Below are 15,137 nucleotides of genomic sequence, written 5' to 3' on the forward strand. Positions count from 1 at the left end.
CAATTCACCACAATCTGCTTGAGATTTAACAACCCTGCATAATTTTGAGTCATCTGTGGCATTTCTGCAGCTAATGGCATCTTCCAAAGATGGAGGCAAATACTGCAGCATTTTCCATTTCTGTGAAACTTCAGCAACTGGGGATTACAGTTATAATAACATTTATTGTAAAGGGGCATGCCGGTGCTTAAACAAAAGCCACTGTGAATAAAATGCTTTTACTAACTAACAGTAAACAACCTGCCAGGTGCTGCAGTTCCCAGCCATCATGAGATAAGCCTGAACCTTCCCCTATAAGAAGAGCTACAACCATAAAACCTTCTGAAAACAAAACTGCTATTGCCAGGCTTAAGACATTCCAAGTTGCAGTCCTTATATCAAATCAGGATGCAAATTAAAGCTTTCGCCGCTGTTTTGGCTCTGCTGTCTCTCTCTGCTTTTGCTGGTAAGCGTGAACCATATGAATGTATATATTCTGTTTCGCTGCATTATGTTTCCGCGATGTACATGTTTCCATATGGTGAATGTGGATATTGTTTTATTAAATATGCCTTTTCACAATCTTTCTCTAAAATGGTATTTAACTGACCATCAGCATAGAAATGTCTTTGCAGCACTATTTATTTATGCAGCTATGGATGTTGTAGGAGAATTTATGAAAGTAATTATTCCATCTTCCACCTATGATGCCTGCAGATTCCCATTGCATAGATTTTCAGCAGTAAGGGATGCAATCGAGCCAGTTTCATGGGTTGTTCATTTTATTTTTCCTTTAAACCACTTTGAGCATTTCGTATGAATGTAGCAGTATAAAAAGCAGAGATCAGCAGAACCAAGCAATGTGAAAAGTGAATTTCGAATTTTGTGCATAGTTTGCAAATATTTTGTAAAATTTTCCAATTCACAATAATATTTTTGCAATTGTCTTTATAAAAGCTGTTTTTTTTTTTTTTTTAAATCATTTCAATTCTACTGCTGACAAAAAAGTTAGTTTAGAGTAAATAAATGCTCCAAGACTCTTAGGGCCTGATTTTAAAAAGCATTTACTCGAGTAAAAACCAGGTTTACTGGAGTAAATTCACTTTACTTGAGTAAGTGGGTTTTTGAAAATTGCTACAATATATGCCATTGACTTGTCTATAGGATTTACTCACATAAGTGCACTTTACTTGAGTAAATGGCTTTTGAAAATTGCTACAATAGTAGCTACATTTACGCATGTAACTCCTTTTGAAAATTACCCCCAGGATGACAGAATGGATGGGATATGTGTGAAATCAAAGGTAAATAAAAGAGGAAGGGAAGAAATACTGTGTGAAGATAGAATAAAAAATATTTTGGTCTTGATCTGTAGAACAGTAAGAAATGAGTAGATAAAAAAATGCAGGGAGGTGATATTGCCCCTGTATAGGTCTTTGGTGAGACTTTACTAGGAAAATGGAGACTGTTCCTTCAAAAGGATATAAATAGTATGGAGTCAGTCCAGAGAGTGGCTACTAAAATGATCAGTGGTCTTCATTCTAAAGCATATGGGGGTAGACTTAAAGTTCTAAACATTTATACCCAAGAGGGAAGGCACGATAGGAGAGATATGATAGACATTCCAATATCTCAAAGGTTTCAATGCACAGGAGACTCTAGAACTCAGGAGTAATCTTAGGAAATATTTTTTTTACAGAGAGAGTGGTGGATGCATGGAATATCCTCCTAGTGGAGGTGGTAGAGACAAAAACAGTATCCAAGATAGCAGGGGATTTCTGAGGCCAGGATTCATCAGACTATCACATGTGATAGGAAGAGGGGTGTGTTTTATGGTAATAGCCTATTTATTGCAAAGTGTGCTATCTTAGCACTTCACATAGCTCTTTCTGCAGAGTGCAATAACTTTTTCATACATGAGAGAGAGAGAGAGAGAGAGAGACTCTAATTGTTAGGTATTTATACCTCTATATGAGGCCCACCTAGTTACTCAAGGTGAGATTTAGGTAGTAGTGTATGGGTTAGGGGCTACTTTGACATTCAGAGTGAGACATACAAACAGAACAGTACACTCTTGTGAAGATTTGATGTCCTTTGGAGTGAGGAAACTCACATAAAGATGAGATTTGTACAATGTTTTTTCAACCTAGCTTCATGTCTCTCACTCTCTCTCTTTTCCAACGTAAAAATGCTTCTTTTGAAAAGAGTGTAATTAAACCATACAGTTGTTTTCTGTCTTCATGTTTCTATATTGGTAAATGAATAAACTTGGGCTTATGAAGTCATAGCTGGACTCTGTGGTTTATGAGTCTCATAGTTCAGTGGCTATCAGCACCATATATGAGCTATAAAACAATCAATGCCTGATGGCTTTATATCATTATAGAAATACACAATATTATTTATTTTTAGCACTGTAAGTTCTGCACCTTTATAAGAATACATGTGAATACAGTGAATATTCTTATTTCCACTCCTTGATTTTTTTGATATTTTGATTATAGCGAATGGACTTGTAGTAACTTCTCTATTAAATTGGATATCATCTTTGTAAGAGACACACCAGTGGTGGCTCTTAAATATGTAGGAGCTCCTGTCTGAGCATGTGTAATCGGATCCATGTGGGCTGGGTCTGATCCCCCAGACCTTACCCCAGTGACATGGCTGGGGCAAGGTCAAGTTGGCGCCATTTTGGAAAATGGCCCCGACTGGGCCGGGTACGAGGATGCACTCAGTCTCAATGTGGGATCCAGGTAAAGGTAAGGTAGGGTTATAGAGGGAGATCAGGGTGAGAGATTGAAGTATTGGCCCTTCGGGGGGGCCAGGGGGGTGGGTGGAATCTCTGTGTCAGGGGGGCCGAGGGCGGAGGTAGGTGAATTCTCTCATTTTGGGGGGCCAGGAGAGTGGGTGGAGACTCTGTGTCAGGAAGGGTAGGGGGTGAGTAGAATCTCTCCATCAAGGGGGCTGGGGGTGGGGGGTTGAGGGATTCTCTTCAGGGGGTCATGGTATTGATGCAAGCACTTCAGTGGGGTGGATATGGGGGGAAGGTGCACTGGAATGTAATGTTTATTGGGATTGGTTGCCACCGCCGTGCACATATATTTTACTATTTAAAACTTTTTCAGTGAGTCAGGACCACCTCAATCAGCATCCTCGGGTTGAGACAAGGGTTAGCACTGATGCCCGATAATCCTCTCAGTTTGGCCGCGATTTTGGTTTTTACATTTCTTTCTGCTGCTTTAAATGTGCAGTGGGAGCCTTAGGGCCCTTGACCCCTCACCACACATCTAATGCTTTTCAAGGAGGTGTAGATATTTTAATATGGCTGACTACCTTCTCTGTCAGCCACAATAAGATATTTGCATCAAATTGACTAGTAATGACTTTCTTTGCATGCATGTGCGTTATTCATGATGCAAATTGCATGCAAACACATTCACTGTAATAGGGAGGGTATCTGGGCAGGGAGATGCAAATTATTGCATATATCACATGACATACGCGACATAACACGTGTTAGAGCCCTAACGCAGCTTGATGAATGACTCGGTTAGCTAGCTGCTTGTACAACACCAACTTCTCGCTTATTCTGTGCTTGTACATAGAGGGAACTGGTTCATCTTGATGGGTTCATATGTGTTTCTGCCCCCCTCTCCCTTTGTTTTAAAATTTGGAAGAAATCTGATTGGGTCTTTCAGTTCCTTCCTAGCTCTTACTTTGACCATTTGATTCCTCTTCATGTCCACACTGCTCCCTCCATGGAATTTAGTGTGCCATACAACAATTTCCTTAGTGTAGGAGTGCTTTGGGTTTGAAAAAGTTGGTAAACACTGGCGTAGAGACTCCTTTGGGATCTCCACTAGTTAACCCTAGTCAAAGCCCCGGGGTAAAGGAGTTTATGACTGCAGCACACCCCTTGCTATAGCACCTTGTGCGGTGTAAGGTTACCAACTGCCCAGTTTTGGACCAGACAGGCAGGTTTTAGACACGCTGTGCATGAAACCGGAGAAAGTCAGGATTTTGCAAGTGGCTCCTCCTCTCTCCTACAGTGTTCTAGTTACAAGGAAAGAAAGGCAGAGCTGAAACCTCTCAGCCAAGAGCTGTGCCATGTCCTTGTCCCCTGCCTCCTTTCCCAGCCTTGACTGGATGGGATGGAGCGAGGAGGTGGGGCACAGCACAGCCCTCAGGTCCCCTGGCTTCACAGGATCTCTGCAGCAACAGCCCATTTGGTCCCATATCCTCCCTTGGAGTGTGCTGGACCAAGGCCAGAGAGAGGGGTTGCAGTGAGGCAGCCAAGACTGATACAGGCAATTAATTGTCCGCAACAATTTTTACTTGAATTTTTATGTTGATTTTAATGCATTTCTAGTATATTAATTGATGCATTCTTCCTTATCCTGCAGGTCTTTTTAAATTTATTTAAAATCTGTATACACTATATAATTTTTTATTGTACTATCTATATATATAAAATGTGCTTAAGAGGAAGTGGTGTCTGCCTGTCTGCGGCAGAGGCCTGGAAGGCTCATCTGAAAGTGCATACTTCTCTCAGCAGCTCTAGCAGTGAACTCCAGAGGAAACTACGAACTGAGTAGGGTTCAGCTTCCACAGCTCATATACTGTTTCAAGCAGCAGAGAATTGGAAGGTTTCTTTGCATACTTTTCCCAGCATCCCCAGCAGAGGATACTGCAAGCAGTCTAGGTTTAATTTTTCACAGCCCCTGCACTCTTTCCAGCAGTAAAGGACCAAATGGCTCATCTGCATATTTCTCCCAGCAGAGGACTCCAGAGAACACTGTGAGCTGTTTAGGTTTCAACTTCTACAGCTCCCATACTATTTCCAGATGCAGATAACCAGCAGGTTCATTTGCATACTTTATCCAGCAACTCTAGCAGAGTACTCTAGAAGACACTGAGCTGTCTAGGTTTCAGCTTTCACATCCCCTATAATGTTTCTAACAATAGAGGACCTGAATGCTGTGTTTGGTGGTCCTACAAACCACTGCTCTCAACTTATCAGCTAGCCCCAGCTTCAACGAGATGCTTCTGTGGCAGGATGCTGCTCTCTCTCACGCCTGGCTCTGCTTCTCTTCGCAGTAGCACGCCGCCAACCTGCCCCATGCCTTGACGTTGCTGACTTCCTGCCGCCGCACCTCCCCTAGGCGCGCATGTGGTCAACCCTTCAAGATTTAAAGGGCCCATGGCGGTAAAAGCCCTGCGGCGTGGATGGCTGACCTAACACAGCTAGGCCTATAAAAGGCCTTCCAGACCATCACCCTCTCACCTCAGCAACATGTCTTTCTACTTACTAGTAATGCACGTTGTCACATTATTCCTGCCTTCAGTCCCAGCACTCCCTGTCTTCATTCTTTAGTTGCAGTGCCTTTGCTCTTCAGTTCCATTGTTCGCCAGGGACCATGCCTAGTCCCTCCTACCTTCCTGGCCTGCCTATCCATCCCTCCATTCCCTTTGGATCGATAACTGGTATTGGCCTCGGCTTGACTCCTTCTCACTCTTGAACACCACCTGCCACAGACCACTGCCTGACTCTGTTTATCTGAATTTTATTTATCTGATTTTTGTATTCCACTTTTCAGCACTTCAAAGCAGATTATATTCACCTGGTTACTCTTGAACGCTGCCAGCCTTTGACCATTGTCTGCCACCAGACATCTTGCCCATGCCTACTCCAAACCAGCTACCTTGATGGATCTCTCCACCTCTAGCAGAGGCCCCTCCTAAAAGAACTGCCAGACCCAGCACCCAAAGGCTCAACCCAAAGGGAACATGGGTTGGTAAAGGTGAAGCTCCAGTTGGGCTTCTGCCTCATCCAGATCTGTCTGCTGATGATGGGGACCTGCAGGGTGCCTCCTTCAGGTTGTGTCAAATCCACCTCGGCTCAAGGGTCCACAAACTCAACAGATATCAGACGTAGTCAGACGTAGCAATGGTCAAGGCTCGGAGAAGGCAAGGGTGGTCAGGTGCAGCAATGGTCAAGGCACAGAGAAGGCAGGCGAGGTCAGACATAGCAGAGGTCAGGCTTGGAGAAGGCAGGAGAGGTCAGACATAGCAGAGGTCAGGCTAGGAGAAGGCAGGCAAAGTCGGACGTAGCAAAGGTCAGGCTTGGAGAAGGCAGGTGAGTCAGACATAGCAGAGGTCAGGCTTGTAGAAGGCAAGCGAGGTTGGATGTAGCAGAGTTCAGGCTTGGAGAAGGCAGGCGAAGTCAAACGAGGCAGGAGTCAGTACCAGGATGTCAATCAATATGAGAAGACAAGACGAACACAGGAACCAGGAACCGAAGACACAGGAACAAGATCAGGAACACGTAGAAGCAACGAGCACTTGGAAACCAGGAACAGGCAAACCAAGGAGACCTGTTGCAAAGGCAAAGCTTCTGTGGAAAACCAGGGAATTTATACGATGCAGGACATGACGTCATCATCCGGGTCCACAGCCTGGTTCCCTCCACGGGCCCTTTAAAGGTCTCAGGGTGTCACGCGCACGCGCCTAGAGGGAGGTGCGGCACCATTGGAGGCATCTCTCCACTGCCCATGCAGAGAGGCCTGGCGGATGGAGGTGTCCCGGCTGGAAGGCCTGGGAGGTGATGCAAGGCTGGAGGCACTGGTAGATGCCCGAGGTCAGAGCCGGCGGCCCACCACCACCAGGGAAGAAGAACTGGGTCCAAGGTAAGAGGGCTGCACCGCGGGGTTGCTGCGGGCGGTGAGCGTAACAAATATTACCTTGGTACCCCAGTTCCAACGGCCACTTTCACCTCTGGCACATGCTTCTCTGACCTCTACCTCTCTGGAAGAGCCCATGCAGATTGCTCACACCTGATTGGCCCCCAAGAAGAGGCTGCTGCTGAAATCAGGAAACTCCAGGGCCTAGGGTCCAGTGGAAAGATGATCATTCCTGCTCCCCAACTACTTCTTCCCATGACCTTAGAGTTAGGTTCCACAAGATTCACCACACAGGCATTTGTGGACTTAAGTTCTGGAGGGAACTTTATCATGAAGGAACTGGTGGATCAATTCCTCATTCCCACAGATCGGAGATCTTCTCCTCTGATAATCTCTTCCATATATGGAGATCATTTTCCTGGTCAGATTACCTTAACTACAGCACCGGTGACTTTATGCGCTAGTTTTTTCTACCAGGAAAGACTCAGTTTACATGTGATCTCCAAGGCCATTAATCCCATTGTCCTGGGGCCACCCTGGCTCTAACTGCATCATCCTCAATTTGATTGGGCTACCCTACAGCTCACCAGGTGGGGTCAAGCGTGTAGTGATTCTTGCCTGGAGCATGTGGAAACTCCTTTCCTTCTAACCATGGCTGCAACTTTCAGGCCTTCCTCTGCAGTATGCAGACTCTGAAGACATCTTTTCAATTTAATTTAAAAAAAAAGGCAGAAACCTTACCTCCCCAACTCTCATAGAACTGTGGATTTCAAACCTCCAAGGGGAAGGGTTTACTCCTTGTCGCCTCCTGAGACTCAAGCCATCCAGGAAAACTTGGAACGGGGTTTCATCAGACCTTCTTCCTCTCCAGCAGGAGATGGATTTTCCTTCTTGGCTCCCTCAGGCCACACATTGATTACCAGGGCTTGAATGTCATCACTAAAAAGGACCATTATCCCTTACCATTAATATCAGAACTCCTTGACCACCTCCAAGGCGCAAAGATTTTAACCAAACTAGACCTCAGAGGGGCATATAATCTCGTCCGAATCAAGGCCGGCAATGAGTGGAAAACAACTTTCAGCACCCGAGAAGGACACTACGAGTATCTAGTTATGCCATTTGGGCTTTGCAATGCATCAGCAGTTTTCCAAAAGATGGTCAATGAAATTTTTTGTCACCTATACTATACTTGTGTAGTCGTGTACCTGGATGACATACTGATCTTCTCACAAACCCTCAGTGCCCACTTTCAATAAGTTCACATTGACCTGCAGTGCCTGTGAGAGGGTTACCTATTCACCAAGCTGGAAAAATGCCTTTTTAAACAGGAGGAACACCCCCTTCCTGGGGTACAATGTCTCTCACGACTGATTTCACATGGACCCTGCCAAAGTAAAAGCCATCAAGATTCCTGCGATTTGTTAATTATTATTGGCAGTTTATTCCAAACTATTCCTCTGTGGCAGCCTCCCTTACTGCTCTTATCCACAAGAGTGCCAATGCAAGGGACTGGCCACTTGAAGCCATACAGACTTTCCAGAAGCTAAAGAACACCTTTTTGGATGGCTCCTGTCTGTGTCATCTGAACCTCGCAGGGGTCCTTCATACCCCTTCAATGGTTCTACCTTGGGTGTAGGTGCGGTGCTAAATCAACATTTATTTATTTTTTATTTATTTAAAAACTTTTCTATACCGTTGCTAAGTTAAATACCATCGCAACGGTTTACATGTAGGCACATATTTAATGTAGGTAAAAGTGTACAATAGTACATTCTAACAGGTGCCGTCAAAGATTCGGTTACAATATATCATTATCAGACACTATTATCTTTAATCTAGAAAAAGGCCAACCTTGCCTCCTCGCTCTCCTCGATCTCTCATCAGCGTTTGACACAGTAAACCACCAGTGCCTCCTGCAACGACTAACGGACATAGGCATTACAGGAACAGCATTCAACTGGTTCAAATCATTTTTGGAAAACAGATCATACAAGGTCAAGATAAATAACAAAGAGTCCCACGCCATCGAATCCAAAAGGGGAGTACCGCAAGGATCATCCCTCTCCCCGACTCTCTTCAATATATATCTTCTCCCGCTCTGTCAATTACTCAGCAACCTCAAGCTAACTCACTTTCTATATGCGGATGACATACAAATTCTCATCCCTATAGAAGACTCACTACACAAAGCTATGTCACACTGGAATAATTGTCTGTCAACTATCAACAATCTTCTCTCCAGCCACAACCTAGTCCTAAACACAAACAAAACTGAAATTCTCATTATAGCACCGGAAAACTATGTCCCACCCACACCTCAATGCTAGCCAAAGCCAAGATACCTTTTCGCAACAAATAAAAGACCTGGGAGTCATCCTAGACAGTGGATTCAGCCTCAACAATTCGTTAATAACACTACAAAAGAATGTTTCTTTAAACTACAAACCTTAAAGAAACTAAAACCACTCCTCCTATACAGAGACTTCCGCATGGTACTACAGACCATCATACTCCCAAAACTGGACTACTGCAACTCCCTCCTTCTAGGGCCTACCAGCATGCACCACAAAACCACTTCAGATGGTCCTTAATGCCTCAGCAAGAATCCTCTCAAATGCCAAAAAAAGAGATCATATTACCCCAATCCTTCTTCATCTCCACTGGCTCCCGATTAAATTCAGGATCCAATTCAAATCCTTAATGATGATACATAAAGCTTTGCACAACATCGCACCGCTCAAGTTAACATTCCAAATTCAACTACACACATCTATGAAACCGACCAGAAGCACTTATCAAAACAGACTAATCACCCAACCGGCTAAATCCTCGCTGAGGAAACGCGCTCTATCCACAGCGGGCCCTTCACTCTGGAACTCGCTTCCTCCAGACCTTCGCCTTGAACCATGCCACGCTACATTCAAAAAGAAACTTAAGACTTGGTTATTCAAACAAGCATTCCCGTAGAACTAAGAGCAGGAAGAAAGTCAGTCACATATTTTCCGATTACCCCAGCATATTTCACATAACCTTGTTATTTAACCATGTTATTTTCTCATTAACCCTCATGTTATTTTACTAACTGCTATTGTATTTTATTTATTGTCATTTTTTATTGCCATTTTTCATTGATATTTATTGTTGTTTATTTATTAATTATTTATTAATTGTTATTGCATTTATTTTCATTTATTAATTGTTATTTATTAATTGTTAGCATTGTTATATATATATATTTTTTCTGTTTCTTGGATTAACTATGTTCATTGTAAACCGCTAACTTGAAGCGATAGTTACTGTTCATTGTAAACCGGGGTGATATGTATATTATACAGGAACCTCCGGTATATAAATCCTTAAATAAATAAATAAATTAGACAGTTATTTAGCGAAGTAGTTCATGACCAATTGTACTAAGGTACTTACACGGGTAGTTTTATCACACATAGTATTATAGTCATGCTTATTGTGGTGTAGAGTTCATAGACTAATCTACTGTAAAGTTCTAAGTACTGTGTGTCGGTGCCTTTCTATCTTTTCCTGACTAATTTCTCTCTATTCTCTCGTCTCTTTGTAAAATACTTGTTTAAAAAGCCATGTTTTTAAACTTTTCTTGAATGCCTTGAGATCACTTTGTAGTCTGATCTCTGGAGGCACTGAGTTCCAGATTATGGGTCCTGCTAGTGATAGGGCTCTGTCTCTCACTTGTGACAGTCTTGCTGTTTTAACTGATGGAATGGTTATTAGGAGTGCTTTATTTGCTGATCGGAGGTTCCTGTTGGAGTGTGTACCCGTAATGCTGTGTTCAGCCAATCTGATTTCTCATCATAAATTAGTTTGTGAATGATACATAGGGTTTTGTATTTAATTCTGTGTTCAATTGGTAGCCAATGTAACTCTGCTAGGGTTTCTGTTATATGGTCCCGCCTTCTTTTTCCAGTTAGTATTCTAGCTGTTGTGTTCTGAAGTATTTGCAGTGGTCTTAATGTAATATTAGGTAGTCATAGCATAAGGGCATTGCAGTAGTCCGTGCTGGAGAAAATTAGTGCCTGTAGAATTGTTCGGAAGTCATTTTGAGTTAGTAGTGGTTTAAGTTTTCTGAGTACCATGAGCTTTGCATAACCTTCCTTTACTTTTAGTGATATGTGTTGTTTCAGATTGATTTCAGGATCTATAATTATTCCCAGGTTACGTACTTTTCCAGTTAGTTCAATTTTCTGGTTGTCTTTGAGTATTATTGAGGTTTGACTGATTTCAGAATTTTTTCATTCTAAGTGTAGAAATTCTGTTTTATCAATATTAATTACAAGTTCCATTTGTGTCAGTAGTTGTTTTATAATGCTTAGGTACATGTTGGCTAGGTTTAATGTTTTCTCTAAAGTGTCCTCTATGAGTAGAATTAGTTGGATGTCGTCGGCGTAAATGTAGTGTATAATTCCTAGTCCTGCAAGTAAGTGGCATAATGGCAGCATGTATATGTTAAAAAGGGTCGCAGATAGGGAGTACTTCGTCCATGTTCCTTCTTTTCAAAGAAGTTCTCAACTGTGGAACGTAACTAGCGCATTCAAGATCAAGAATGCCTAGCTGTTAAATTAGCTTTTGAGTAATGGTGCCATCTGCTCAAAGGAGCCCAACACTGTACCACAATTTATACAGATCACAAAAACCTCAAACATTTCCACTAAACTCAGCAGTTAAATGCAAGACAGGCTCGCTGGTCCTTATTTTTCACTTGCTTTGACTTCGAACTGCAGTATCGTCCCACACTCAAGAATCTATGGACTGAGGATGTGCCAGAACCTCCCAGATACATCATTGATCCTGCTAAGATACTTTTGGCAACCTCAATGACCATCCCTCCAGGGAAGATGGTTGTTCCCTCCAGACTACATGAGACAGTGTTGAAATGGACCCATGAGACCCATGTTACAGGTCACCTTGGGCAGGCTTAAACCCTTGAGTTGCTTCAGTGACACTACTGGTGGCCTAAAATGAAGCAAGATGTCAAGGTCTACTTGACTCATGCCTACCTGTGCACAGCAAAAATAGCTACAATACTGACCCTTGGGGCTGTTATAGCTATTCCTGGCTCCCAGGCAACCCTGGACCTACCTGTCCACAGATTTTATCATGGACTTCCCCATCTCAGATGGCGCCACTGTGATCTGGGTGGTTGTAGATCATTTCACTATGATAGTCCCTTTGTCCCACTTCTGGGTCTCCCTTCCACATCAGAATTAGCACGTCCTTTACTCTCCACATCTTCTGCCTGCATGGCTTGCCAAAGCACAAATTGTCAGACAGAGGGGTGCAATTCACTGCAAAATACTGGCATTCTCTTTGTAAGAAATTTGGCATCATACTAGACTTCACTACCACTTATCACCCCCAAGGAAATGGACAAGCAGAACATACCAATTGCATTCTCAAGTCCTCCTCCATTCATACATCAACGGGCATCAAAGCAATTGGGCCACTTTCTTACCCTTGGCAGAGTTCTCTCACAATACTTATATTAATGCAGCTACTGGATCCTCTCCCTTTCAAGTGGTCTACGAGAAACAACCATTGCTTCCTCTGCCACTACCTATAACAGTGTTCTCACCAGCAGCTCAACTTTCTGCCCAGGAATTGCAAGAATTATGGGCTTGGACCAATTATCTAATCCAGAAAGCCATTCACAGTGCCAAGAGGACAATGGATGACTACAGGAGACTAGCACCTCAGTTTAAGGTGGGAGAGAAAATGTGGCTGAGCACTCAGCATTTACACCTGCAGGTTCTAGAGAGAGTAAGAATGTTTTCCATAAGTTGTTCCCTTGCTTTGGTTCCGGCCTTCACATATAGGAAGAGGATCAGTGCCTGCCTGGGGGCTGGTTCTGTTTTTGATTCAGATTTTAGGATGTTTTGCCTTTTGGGGTTTTCTCCTGTGAGAGCCCTGGTACAAGTCCCACTGTCGCTCCTTGTGACCTTGAGCAAGTCACTTTACCCTCCATTGCCTCAGGTACAAACATAGGGGTAGATTTTAAAAGGGTGTGTGCGGGCGTACATGTATGCGCGGTACCCAGAGCATGCACATGTACACTTGATTTTATAACTTGCAGCCTCTGGGGCCTGCACCATCTTTGCCGCAAGCAGGATGGGCTCCGCTTGCAGCCACCAAGATGGGCTCCACTCGTGGTACGCCAGGGCCTGCTCCAAATTCTGCACAGAAAATAGAAATTCTGTACCAAAGGGAATTCTGAGGAAATTCTGTTTTCTGCAGTAGCGCAGAATTCCCCTAAGAGTAATTATTAGAAAAAACCTGCATATGAATGGTAACCAAACAGAGAAAGCGATATGACTATATCATATTAACTTGTTAACTTTAGCCAGTTATCTTTAAGCACATTCTCAGCTGAACTTATGCGCTAGGTAGTTAAATCACAAGCAGACTGTGATACATTACAGGAGGACCTTGCAAGACTGGAAGATTGGGCATCCAAATGGCAGATGAAATTTAATGTGGACAAGTGCAAGGTGTGGCATATAGGGAAAAATAACCCTTGCTGTAGTTACACGATGTTAGGTTCCATATTAGGAGCTACCACCCAGGAAAAAGATCTAGGCATCATAGTGGATAATACTTTAAAATTGTCAGCTCAGTGTGCTGCAGCAGTCAAAAAAGCAAACAGAATGTTAGGAATTATTAGGAAGGGAATGGTTAATAAAATGGAAAATGTCATAATGCCTCTATATCGCTCCATGGTGAGACCGCACCTGGAATACTGTGTACAGTTCTGGTCGCTGCATCTCAAAAAAGATATAGTTGCAATGGAGAAGGTACAGAGAAGGGCAACCAAAATGATAAAGGGGATGGAACAGCTCCCCTATGAGGAAAGGCTGAAGAGGTTAGGGCTGTTCAGCTTGGAGAAGAGACTGCTGAGAGGGGATATCATAGAGGTCTTTAAGATCATGAGAGGTCTTGAACGAGTAGATGTGACTCAGTTATTTACACTTTCGAATAATAGAAGGACTAGGGGGCATTCCATGAAGTTAGCAAGTAGCACGTTTAAGACTAATCAGAGAAAATTCTTTTTCACTCAACGCACAATAAAGCTCTGGAATTTGTTGCCAGAGGATGTGGTTAGTGCAGTTAGGGCCTCATTTTCCAATATCGCAGTGGTAACGCATGAGGGGGCGTGTCCCATGCAAATAAGGCATTTTTTGTGCAGTGGGGAAACATCGCGTCACGCGATGTTTTCGCCTTTCACGATGTTTTCGCGATTTGCGAATCCATTTCCGCAAATGGCGAAAACATCGTGCACCGCGATAAAACAACCAATGAATCTTGAGAGAGAGAGAGAGAGAGAGAGAGAGAGAGAGAGAGAGAGAGAGAGAGAGAGAGAGAGAGAGAGAGAGAGAGAGAGAGAGAGAGAGAGAGACTTGCTATAGTGCCTATGCCCTAGACAGGTATTTGTATCTCTATCGGAGGGCCACCTAGTAACTCGAGGTGGGGATTAGGTATGAGCGTAAGGGGTTGGGGGCCACTTTCACATTCAACATGAGACATACGGAAATAACAGTGGTCTCTAGTGAAGATTTGCTGGCCGTCGGAGTGAGGAAACTCACTCCAAGAAGAGATTTGGGCAACATTCTCTCAACCTAGCTTGTTGTTGCCCAGTGTAGCTGGGTTCAAAAAAGGTTTGGATAAGTTCTTGGAGGAGAAGTCCATTAATGGCTATTAATCAATTATACTTAGGGAATGGCCACTGCTATTAATTGCATCAGTAGCATGGGTTCTTCTTAGTGTTTGGGTAATTGCCAGGTTCTTGTGGCCTGGTTTTGGCCTCTGTTGGAAACAGGATGCTGGGCTTGATGGACCCTTGGTCTGACCCAGCATGGCAACTTCTTATCTTCTTATGTAGGTTTTCAGCTTAAAATATTCTCAACTCTACCCTGATAAAATTTAACCAGTAGATACACATACGAGGTCAATATTTAAAGGTATTTAACTGGAGATTCAAACATTGCCAGTTAGGTTGCAATGTTATCCGGGAAGATTTATTTCAGAGACATTCAGTGGGACACTTTCCCCACTTTAGCCAGATAAGTTATTTGTTTTCTGGGTTTTTGAGAATTGACCTCTATATGATTGAAAGGGATAATCAGGCCCCTGCATGGGGAAATAGGGCAGGTGATAGTTTCCCTGGCTGAGAGCTAGACTGGCCCAGGACGCCTCTGTACTCAACCATTTCTGCCTGATTCACAGCTGTTTGGTCGCTCTGAAGCTTCTGATTCACTAGAATAATTTTTTTTTAATTTGTCACATCCTCCTTTAGAATTGAGCCCAGTGTTTTTTTAATAAGGAAATCCTCAAAAAGAGAAATTCTTCAGAAGCAGCATTCACAGCCCATGGGAAAGAGAGAGAGTGTTTGTCATTGCAGGGACCTTGGGGTTTGATTCTACAGCCTTTGAGATCCATACTAAGGACTCT

The 15,137-nt window shown here is 43.3% G+C and overlaps 1 protein-coding gene across 1 annotated transcript in view; it reads left to right on the top strand.

Annotated features, from left to right (window-relative positions):
• The first annotated feature begins 310 nt into the window (after nucleotides 1-310).
• LOC115092871 (chymotrypsin inhibitor-like) overlaps nucleotides 311-15,137 on the top strand; it is a 44,392-nt gene continuing 29,565 nt past the window's right edge. Inside the window, exon 1 of the mRNA XM_029604258.1 lies at nucleotides 311-445. Coding sequence (XP_029460118.1) covers nucleotides 388-445 — 58 coding nt within the window. The 5' untranslated portion in view covers nucleotides 311-387. The remainder of the gene's footprint in view (nucleotides 446-15,137) is intronic.

Source organism: Rhinatrema bivittatum, chromosome 1 (assembly GCF_901001135.1).
Source record: "Rhinatrema bivittatum chromosome 1, aRhiBiv1.1, whole genome shotgun sequence".
NCBI classification, from domain to species: Eukaryota; Metazoa; Chordata; class Amphibia; order Gymnophiona; family Rhinatrematidae; genus Rhinatrema; species Rhinatrema bivittatum.